At 34.6% G+C, this 11,760-nt stretch overlaps 1 protein-coding gene across 3 annotated transcripts in view; it reads left to right on the top strand.

Annotated features, from left to right (window-relative positions):
• Positions 1-350: 350 nt before the first annotated feature.
• LOC116343702 (integrin alpha-PS2) overlaps positions 351-11,760 on the top strand; it is a 44,845-nt gene continuing 33,435 nt past the window's right edge. For 2 of the 3 annotated variants that reach the window (XM_031771913.1, XM_031771910.1), the window contains exons 1-3: positions 351-511; positions 1,920-2,349; positions 10,198-10,325. In XM_031771913.1, coding sequence (XP_031627773.1) covers positions 2,156-2,349; positions 10,198-10,325 — 322 coding nt within the window. In that variant the 5' untranslated portion in view covers positions 351-511; positions 1,920-2,155. Of the gene's footprint in view, positions 570-1,919; positions 2,350-10,197; positions 10,326-11,760 lie in introns of all 3 variants that reach the window. The other variant, XM_031771911.1, reaches the window with a different exon arrangement.

The raw sequence follows: 11,760 nt of genomic DNA, 5'->3' as shown, positions 1-11,760 counted from the left end.
AATCAAATCCAAATGTGTCTCTTCACATTTTTGTGCGCATAATTTCACGATTTTTTTTGCATATAACTTCAATTTGGCGTACGATATTGGTAATTATATTACATGTCGCATATACTCATTTCTAGTGCATATGAAATAATGAATTTGCGTTCCGAACCGTGTTGTGTGTATGCGCGCCTGTGTATATTAGAGAACATGTGTGCCGCTACATTTGTTCCTTGCTGTGCAATAAGATAGAGACGAATGAGTGTGTATGTTGATCGCATAATAAATAGTGTGTCTGTCTGGTTGTAATTCGACGCTGTGCGCGACTCGCATGTGCTTTGCGATGTTCAGTCTTAGCAAAGCCGTGCTCGAAAGAGCAGTGCACATCAACAACTGGCTGCCGCCGAATAGATTCGTGAATTTCGTCTGATACACACATAACACTTTAGTGTTATTACTTACGAAAGATTTTTTTTCGACATTCAAATATCAATTTTAAATCGATTTGAGTTTAAACAGAGACTGTGTATGATATCATCAATTTTGATTTGCCTCATATTTTTATCGATTTTAATAAATTTTTGGTAAATTCGTTGTTTTTGAATTCTTTTCGCTGCCGTTACGAAAATATTTGTTTAGCTGGAAAGTGTGAAAAAAGGCGAGAACCCACACAAATTTTCGCTTTGTTATACGTTTTTTTTGGCAATGTTCTATTTATGATTTGCGTGTACAAATGCGAATATTGTTTTCCATTCTTTTCTTTTTTTGTAACGGGAATATTCAGTTCAAAGTTGATGCAAATTAATGAGTGCGCTTAAAATGGATTGTCAACTAAATTCATGGCCGCGAGTAAAATTGTTCAATTTCTGAAGAGAAAATACGTGTGAAAATGTGTGGTGTTCCGTTCGCTATAAACATCGAACTTTTATTTTTAGATGTGATGAACACAATTTAATTATGTAATTTTTGCTAGTGTGAGCGAAGAGAAAAACAAAAAAATTTCGTGTATTTGTGATATTTCGTCAATCAAAAGAAAAGAAGAAAGAAAGACAGAATAAAGACAGTGTGAATAATAAATTTGCATCTTTTGCGTATCGTAAAAATGTGTTATTTTTTGTTGATAAATTTGATAATGTGCGACTTGTTGTGATCGCATATCGTTTTCTGCGCAAAATGATGCTTGATAAATTTCAGCTCTGTTCTTCTTTATAACCGGTGCGCGAGCGCAGTGTGAAATGATTGCCATTCTGACTGTGATAAAGGTGCTGCAATATTAATTAGCCGGATGGCAAATTAATTTCGTTCACTCGCGCTCAACCAACAGATCACATTTCAAGCGCAAACTTGCCATACACGACACAATCGACAACAACAACAACATTTTATTTGCACATTCAACTGCGTTTTATTCACTTGTTTATTACATGTTCTATGCTAAATATACTGCGGTTATTGCATCAAACAGAATAAATAATCGGCCGATTATTCATAGCCGTTTGACTCTGTGATTTTTTGCTTTTTTCGCTACTTATTCATTCTCACATTCAATATTGCCTCAAGAAATTGACTAAATGAATGGGTATCCGCCGTGTGTTTACCTCCATTAATCAAGAGCTGTGCTCGGTTTTATCTTGTAATTTTGTTCGTTCGAATTTCAATTCCAAGTGGGACGTTTCAAGAGATTGTCGTGGGTGCGTTTCATAGCTATTTTCACTCCAATGTTGTTGTTGTCGTGTTTCTCAGTTTGGAACTATATGTGAGTGATTCAAATGTTATTGAAGTATTGAGCTGAAAACCCGCATTCATTTTGTGGTCATTAGAAAACGATATTTTTTTTAAAAGACGATACATTTCAAATTCCGAATGGCCAAATATCGTTCGACCAACTGGTGAAATCAACGAATCATAACTAAAATCAATTCATACAATTTCAGATCAACCAACGAATGAATGGATAACAAATATGCGTTGAATCGCAAAGTAGTTCTATTTGATTTTGAGCAATCAAAAATTGTGCAGTTCATGCGAATGACAAGCCGATTAGCTCTACAGTAGCTGGCGCCTGTGAGTGAATGAATTTTGATGCAACAGTGAAGTTAATTTTGTTCGAAACATTCATAATCGCAATTATAAAAACAGCAAAGCGATAAGAAAATATACAATTACGAAAATGCATCATTTTATTAGAACTGATTGTGCACTGTTGCACGCAGTGTGGATTGTTGGTATTATAATCGTTAGTGTTATTGTGCCATCGACAAATACATTTAATTTGGATACCTTCAATTACATTCTATACAATGGTGAATCCGATACGATGTTCGGATTCAGTGTGGCTTTACACAGAGAGGCGCAAAGAAGTTGGTAAGTAAAAACACTGAACTTTGTTCGAAAATAATAATATAACGAAATCCTTGTGCAAACTCATCAAGAAAAAAAAAATCATTGATATCAATGCGATTAAGCTATCAAAAACAAATTTGACAAAAATGACAAGCCCAAAAGAGAGAAGTGACTTAACGATAAGAGGACACAAAAAAAATAATTCCAGTGTTAGCACTCCTCCTTTTTGAACAAACAACAAAAATATGGAAAAAATGTACACGTGCGCTGCTTCTGTGCCTTTTTTTCTCTGCCTGCTCATTGATGATTGAATCTCAGTTTTCTGTTCTGCTTGGTTCCGGTCTTTAACACAAAACATATGCATATAAACATTCACTTTCGGACCGGGGAAATTCCTTCTTCATTTTTCCAGCGACAACGTCATAAAATGCATTTTTGGCAATTTTAGCGTTGCACATGGTTGGAGAAGCGCCTGTTTCCTTCTCTATCTCTTTTACTCTCTCAAATTTCCTCATTTATCTTCTGAATGTCTGTTTTCCGTTTTCATGTTACTCTTCGTTCAGACCCTTTGGCAATATACGCTCAGTCTTTACATATGTTTTGTTGTGCATTGCACACTTTCCGCACACTCTCATTCAATATTCATATATTTCGTTTGTGCCATCTATTTCTCCGTACAAAGTCGCATTCGACTTGTGGTAGGTCAATCAAAGTGCAGAAGCCGAAGAGTGTATTCAAAAAAAGATAACAGATTTATGTTCCGACAAACGACTTACGAGGAAAAAAACATTTAGCCGAAATGTTGTACTTCGCTGTATATGGGTTCATCTACAATTTGCTGCTACGGCATTTTGTGAATGAGGTTTCGAAAAAATATGTCAATGTCTTGAGATTTGTAATCGGTTGACGACATTTTTTTTTCACGATGACACAAAAAAATTGCGAAAAACTCACCAAAATCATCCGAATTTAGCGTAAAAATGATTGAACGATATGTTTAAGCGTATTTCAAAGTGAACAGTATGCATTTGCATTAGAATCATTCATTGCATTTTCCTATAAATAGAAAAATATGCACCATGTGTTTGCAATTTAAGTCAAAGATTTTATGTTGATCCGCACACTGATTTCCATATATTACAAACACACATATACCATTCGTTTACATTTGCTTGACTTGTTGTTATTTTCTCTCTCTTTTTCTGTTGTCGTTCCGTTTTTTTTTGCATTGGACATAATATTTGTTCCCACACAAAAACAACAACAATGCCAGCGAAATTGTTTTACGACACATTCACATTAGCTGTCCCAATACAATCATAAAAACATATTGCCGTTTTGATCGGTTGTCGTATTCGTTACTGCTGCCGTCGTCGCCGCCGACATCTGTTCGCGACTGACACCGAAAAAAGAATTCAAACTCAATTCAGAAAAAAAAAACATTAATAATAAACCGCGCAAATTGATTCGATGTGTTTGCTGAATACAAACATACGTGTATCGATGACATGCGTACGCGCAAGCGTGTATAAGGCCAGCTAGTGATCGTACAGAAGTAAGAATATAAAAAAAGAAATACGCGATCTTAAGGTTTCTGTGTGTAACACTCTGGTTTGGTTTGTTTTCGTTTCATTAAAATGCGATATTGGTTATTTGTTCGAGAGAAGAAGAAGAAAACACGATAGAAGAAATACGTCAGCTTGCTCGGCTGCCTACACACATCAAACGATCTCGCTCGCTCTCTTTACTCTGAAATGTCTTAATGAAACGAGACGAGCGCCCAGTTCTTGTATCAAAGAAATAGAAAAGTTCTTGATTGAGAAATTTAATTTTTTTTTTGTGATACATTTGATGTTCCATTTATCGTGATATCATTTGCATCTGTGACTGCATTTGTGGACCAAATTGCTATAAGTTTGCTTGTTGTTTGAACGGTCGATTTGATGTGCATATAATGTGACATTTTCGGATATTCGATCGTTTTCATTGTGGTTTAACAGCGGCGGGCGCCTTCTCTCCTCTCTCTCTTTTTCTCGCTCTCCGTTTTTATTTCACATGTTCCAATAATACTCAATAAAATTTATTCGATGATGATTCGTTTGTCTATTTGGCTGTCATTTGGTTGCAGTTTTAAATGCCATGTACCCGTTTAATGTATTAATTATGTAAATTTGTGCATTTCAGCTTTGAATGAAACCCCATTGTATATGCACACAAGTCTATCTTCATAATAGCCACAATCGCATATTTATATCTATTACGAATTGGTTTGTTTTTTTTTTTATTCGAGAGACTGAGACAAACACACACATCGACTAAAACCGAAATGAACAAAGTTCGATTTACCATATGCATGAATGTATCAATTTTCTTGGTATTTAGGCCCGGCATAAAATGCACACTGCTGTTGCATGCATATGGTTTAATCGCACATAGAAAATGTTCAGTTTTTTTTTTGTCTTCAATAAACACGCTACCATCTGTTGAACTGTGCAAAATATTCGATGTGGTAATGGTGTGAGTGTGTGAGTGTTTTAAGCATGTTGGTGTTGTGTCCGGACCGAATTCCATGTGTGGAGGTGTAAAATAGTCATTTTCGATACAAGAAGCTACACAAAATATTATTTTGACGTGTGATGATGATCGCATCGCACTAACGAAAATTGACCATATGATTGGATTTTGACGAGTGTGAATCATTTGTTGCGGTCGATATGTTAAAGTGTGAAAAATGAGCCAGCAACATCAAAAAATCAATTTGGTTTATCGAAATGCTTTGCGTTCTATTTAGGTTTCCATATGGGATCCATAAAACTCAGACGCACAAAACTCGTATCTCATTTTCTAAAGTTATTATTATCCAACTTGGTTGAAAGCGCAAAATTGTAAGCCGAGAACGAAATTATCATATATTTTTTTCGCTCTGACATCGTTGAACGCTTGAAAACGTCGATGACCTACATAATTTTCCTTTCGTTCATCGGTTGATTTAGTTTTGCGCGCACGCGGGTCGCTTGGCTTAGTTTTATACGTTTCTCAGTGATTTCATCGGCGCGATGTCAGTTCCATCGGCATGCACGCGTTCACATTTACACACATATACGTTTCTTCTCTTGTTTTTAAGATCCAGTCACAAAAAAAAATGAAAAACAGGCAAATTATTGTGCAATGCGAAAAACGACAGAAATCAAACTTGAATTTTATAAATCCGAGAGAGAGCATTGCGCGCCTGTGGATGCCAAATCAATGATTTTATTATTAGCATAAAACGAGCTAGTATGCTCGCCGACTACATGTTTTGCCTACACATTCATTCATGAAAATTATAAAATGTCGTATTTAAATCAGACGCGATGGAGTATGTCGACAAGAAATGAAGAAAGAAAAAAACCAACGGCATATGTGGTTTTGATGTGTGTACACATAAATTGACTCAAAGTGTGTGAGTGCACACGGTATCTGCCGATCTGATTGAAATGACAATTTTCCATTTAGCAATTTATCGTTGGTGTTTTGTGTTCGCGCCGAAATGTGATGCAAAAACTGAAATGGAAAGTAATTACGGAAATGTGGTTTGCATTCATTTTTCACCATATTTGGAATTGATGTTTAAATAATTTATGCTCAAACACAATCGTTGCCCTTTCACTCAAATTCGAGCGGTTCGCAACGGTTTGCTAATTGAGTTGTTAACGCATAAATCTTTTTCTCGATTGTTTTTCGATTAGTTAAGACGGTTTCGAGAAATTCATTAGAACAACGGCCACGACGGCGGCGGTGTGAGTTCATTTCAAAATCAATCGAAGCCAAACTTTTGTTTTTTTCACATATAAATTGACGCCTAATGGATATGAATTAGGGATCGGAACAATAACAATTCTATTGATAGATATATTTCAGAAAATCGACTCAAGAAAAAAGGTGCGTCTTATGCTATCAGTTTGATTGCTGTGAACACGCGCATTCAAATGGCTACATTTTTTTTGTTCGATGTACACAATGTCGAATTCAAGCTCAATCAAATTAAGTTGATGGAGAAGCGCGTGATTTGACAATGATTTGATCAATGCTATTAAGGCCATTACAGCAGCATTTTCTATTTCTTTACGCTTTGATTCGCCCAGAAATGTGAATCATTTCTTCTGTTTACAGAAAATTCCACAAACTTTATCACGACCAAAACCATTTTCAATCTAATACCATGTGTATTGGAATTTTGGTGAAAAGGAAAATGTAAACTATACAAATTGACTGCAATCTTCTGGCCACACACACGGTACCGTGCTCCGAACGGTGAAAAGTCAAACTGCCATCAATTTGTATTGGGTTCGTTTGTTTGTTTCTCTTTCCTTTTGCTGCGTCATTTATTTGATTTGGGCATCTATTAGACACTGCAACACATTGGTGTGCATCGATGGTATGTCATAACATTGATTTCTATCAATCAAAATATGTATCGGTTTTCCGTCCATAAACAAATAAGTTCCAGATTTAAATCGGCTTTAAAATGTGAGAAAAAGAACAACGACAACAAAATACAGTCGTGGATACATGGAACATTTTAAATCCCCGTTGACCTCAATTACACATAAGAACGATGCTGAGTTGCAAATTGCCAATTGTTTCATTTGATGCATGAAATTTGCTTCAGCCACGATCGTTCGTTAGCATTTGTCAAACACATTTATCGAATCCGCAGTGTAAAAATCCATAAACAATAACCATATGCTGTATGCGCACCGCACACAATAATACAAATACATTTAAACATAATTCCAATTGCCAAGTATGGTATAATATGCGCACAGAGACTTAAAGAGAAACGGATAGAAGAAACATTCGAAATGGTGGTTTTGTTCATTGAAAATGCCTTCATTTTTTTGTGTCATTGAATCGGTGTACCATATAAGGTGTTACGATTACGTGAACCAACTTGAAAATATTTAAAATGCAAGTATGTGGGCTAAGAAAGAAAAAAAACACCACTAAGATGAGATTGAGAGAAAACGGCATGGAAGAATAATCCGTTAAATTGGTTTTCGCTTATCGTTCGATTGTTATGCGATCAAAGTGCATCAAATGGTTTGGGAAAAGACCGTCATTTTACACTTACTCTATTCTTTCATTCCACTGTCTATGAGAATATTTAACAATGAATAAATCTAGATCAGATACATAAAAAACGAAATTAATCTGCGTGTGTAACGAAATCGATGGAATATTTTTCCTTTCGCTCTGTTCGCATGTTGATGTATTCGGTATTTATCATCTGGGTGTGCTAATGTTCCGCCGACACATTCCATAATCAGGTGCGAAGGAAATAATAAGTGAAGAATTACACGACAAATTAAATTGAATCGTAATTCAAAAAAGGCGAAGGTATCAAATGAAGACCCATTAAAATGGTCATTAATTTCCGCATATAATTTTTTTTATTTCCCATCAACGGACAGTGGTCTTTGTGCCATGCAAATCTTCTTTCATCATCGATATTTTTGTATACACCGTGCATTCGGACAAATGCAATTCCGATGATGAGTAATTTCAATAAAACTGAACAAGAAACACTGAGAAATCATAAAAAGAACTATACGAATATAGACTTTATCTGGGTGTAAATTCACCATATGCTTTATAGATGCGCTCGTGCCACACCAGGTTTTATATTCATACATTTGATGACGACGACAAATGTGCCGCCTTGCCGTTTCTCCACTTTTGTCTCCATCTCATTCGGATTACATCATTGTGGCATTCAAAAAAGTTGTAATAGCATTGGAAGAATGAGAAAGAGACGGTTTGTTCGTCGTTCATTTTAATATGTAAATGTGATTTTGTACCAAAAATAATATGATTAAGTTATGGTTTGCGCTCGGTTAGTTTTTCATGAGCCTTTAAAGCCGCCGTGAACACATTTCATTTCGATTCGATTGTTTATTGTCGTCATTTGACACTCCAAAATTGGCAGTTTGGTGTGTCTTAATCAAAATTTATTTCGTTTAAATTGGTTGCAGATGACCCCGAGTGCACAAAACTGCTATTGTCATCACTTAAAAAACGGTTTCTTTCAATGCACTCCGCACCTGATGTCATTTTGCTGCTTATTCAAAACAACCGACAACGCCGCCCAAATGAGTCAAACGCCAATTTTAATTTTAAACCCGACGAAGAATAAAGAAAACATTCACAGTTCTATTTTTGTTGACGGGATTTAAAAAAAAAAAACGTCAGAAATTCGTCACTCTTGTTTGACACGACATTATTTAACATTTCAAAAATATCGCGTTTGGACACTTTACGCCATGCGCCGACTGACTTTTTTAATTATGAAAATTTCAAATCTCAAAAATAACGATCCACACAAATATTATTCAAAAATGAAGGAAGAAAAAAGAAATAGTCGATAAAGACGACCCAAATGACACTATTTTGGAATAAATCACCATTTTTTTCAAATGCTTATGAGAATACGCGAAGTGATTAGGAGATAAGCAATTGAGATGATAGACAAAACTGATTGGTAGTAAAAACTTGTGAACTAGAAGTTTTTTTTAATAAGAAAAAGGGTTAAATACATGTTAAACAGATGATTAGACAAATGCGTTTTACATGACAAATGACTTTTGTGTTCTCGAAATGAGCAATTTCAACAAAAAAAGAAGCGTCGAATAATCTAAAGTGGCGACAAACTAAAAATCGGGAGCTTCATTTTTCGTTGAAACCGAAATTATTGTTGACATCCATTGCTATAAATTAGACCATTTTTTTCTTTGCTTTATTTTATTGACCAAACCGTCTTTGCTTTGTTCAGTTGTTATTTCATGCTCGTCTATTGTTGAAAGTCCCAAAAGGTGTTTCTTGTAAAACACATTGTTTGTCAAGATGAAATGTACCTGTGTGTACTCAATATACGGTAGTTATGAGGCGCTTCGTTGAATGTTTACATAAATTATTGAGTGAGTAATACTCCGACTTTTCTTCGATTCGAAAACAGAAATAGAAACACAGCGGCGACGATGTATTTATTTATTTTTCTTTCTCTTCCTCGAAATAATAGTATGTGTTGTTTTGTCTCGATGGGCCAAACGTTTTCGTCTTTTTTTTTCGTGTACGTATACGACTCACGATATTTGCATCGTTTGAATGAGTAATTGACGGTTTTTATTCGCAAAACAACGAGAAAAAAAGTGTCGGAACACAACATATGATGGTGCAATATTATGTTTTTGCTTAAAGTAGGCCACATAAGAAGCGCTTTTATATTTTCAAAAGTAAAAAGTGTATTTGCTCAAACAAGAAAACGTTCAAACATTGCGCTCATTTGTTATGTTTATACTAAACACTTTTTTGTTCGTACCATTTTTGTGCGCAAGAAAATTGGCAGGAAGTTTTTTTCGAATTGTAAAATACACCTATGCGGTGTGTAAAACATATAAAAAGAGGTTGAACGTAAAAAGTGATTTACTGGTGGAGAAACGTACTCATTATTATTAAAGATCATGTGCGAGTACGCGTACGGGAAAAATTGTATGGCAAAAAAGATCCAATAATTTGCGGATAATAATAATAATTGATCAATCTTCGGTTATTTTGATTAATTTTTGGGATAACAGTACACACCTTAAAGTTAAATGCCGTTTTTGCTCATTCGTTTTTTTGCCTTTTACTCTCTTTATCCATATGTAATATTGTATTTGTTTACCGACATACATTCTAATATATTGCCGGCAAATACTTTATCATTTCACCATAATTGATTTTGACCACTGCACAGATATTCATGAACTTGTTGATTTTTTTTTTTTTTTTTTGAAATCATAAAAAGACTTTCAATTTCAACTAAATTGTGATTTTTTTTCGAATTTCCAGGGTAATTGTTGGTGCACCGAGAGCAAATCTATCACGAATTCAGAGCGGAGTGTCACGAGGTGGTGCTGTGTATCGCTGTGATATTTATGCTGATGATCGATGCCATCTTATACCATTTGATTCGGCTGGTGAGTATTTTGGATATGAATTCCTCAACTAAATAATCCACTAATGAACAATTAATGAAAAAAATGATATAATCTCTTCGTGCTTTTGTTCGACTTATTCTAACAAAAATTGCATTTAATGCCAATTTCTATTCCTTGCTTAACTCATTGCCAGTTTATCCATAATCATCTATAAATATAAGACCATCTTTAAAAAAATCGTTCGTTTTCACGACTCTTCAAGTATAAATGTCGTGGGTGTCATCTTCACCTATATCATATAATTTTAAAATCGGTTTTTATAAGTGAAAGCACGTTCGATCGATTTACATTGATGATTTTCATAGAAAAATCTCCATGTAATTGTTCTCATGCATCTTTTCTATTGAACGAAACAATAAACACGATTTGAATGCATAAAATGTAAACAATGGTCCTTCCTGTAAGCATATATGGTACCAGTCATTGTGCAGTAAAAGTACGTGTAATTAATGAAATTAAATTAATGGGCCTTTCAACAAAGTGCATGACAAAAATGTTGAAGAAGTACAGATTTGAGCGCCAACGAAGGGAATTACAGTTGAATTCAATGAAAGTATGTACATTTCCGGATATTGCAGCCTGTGTGTCATAAGGTTATCGAAACATGATGATATGTCATATACTTGAATCAAACATCCAACACAAATATTATTTATGATTGATAGTAAAATGTTATTTCTTTTATTTATTGACTGTTGAGCGAATGTGTTATTATGTGATCAAATGCAATGGTCGTGTCAGCCGCAAGCGTTAATTTAAAATTTAGAATCCAACGATAGACGATGATTGCATACACTTGATTGGCGATAGTGTCAATGAATGAAATCATAAAAGATGCTCCATTCATCATATCTACATTTGTTCGAGCTACAAATACGGATTAACAGTATAGCCAACATTTCGAAATTTATTTGAATTCAGCTCTATAACATCAGTGGTGATATGACCACAATTCCGTCGTTTTTAATGTTAAGAAGATTTCAATTCTTTCTTTTCCCTTAGATACAATTTACATAAAACGCAAAAATTGCTTAATTAATCTGCGCCATTCGGAAGCGTCAAAAGTGATAGCAAGTTTTTGTATGATTTGATAAACAAAAATTTCCTTTATGAACTTTGTTATAAAGTGATAAAAAGAGACTTTAATTCATTCTTTCGCCCTTTAGATACAATTTTCATAAAACGCAAAAATTGCTTAATTTATTTTCGCTATTCGAAAGCGTCAAAAGTGATAGCAAGTTTTCGTACGATTTGATAAACAAACCATAAATTGTGATAAAGTAATAAAAAGAGATTTTAATTGCGCAAATGGTATGCAATTTTGAAATGAGTGACCGTATAATGCCAATCACCAGCATACAAATTACCCGTTTGAAATCTCAAATACAAAAAAAAAAAACACATACAAACGGAA

The sequence above is a fragment of the Contarinia nasturtii genome, unplaced genomic scaffold (assembly GCF_009176525.2).
Source record: "Contarinia nasturtii isolate CC-2019 unplaced genomic scaffold, AAFC_CNas_1.1 Cnas_scaffold_1037, whole genome shotgun sequence".
Classification (NCBI taxonomy): Eukaryota; Metazoa; Arthropoda; class Insecta; order Diptera; family Cecidomyiidae; genus Contarinia; species Contarinia nasturtii.
The sequence above is the reverse complement of the archived record's forward strand: the minus strand, read 5'-3'. Positions and strand labels throughout refer to the sequence as shown.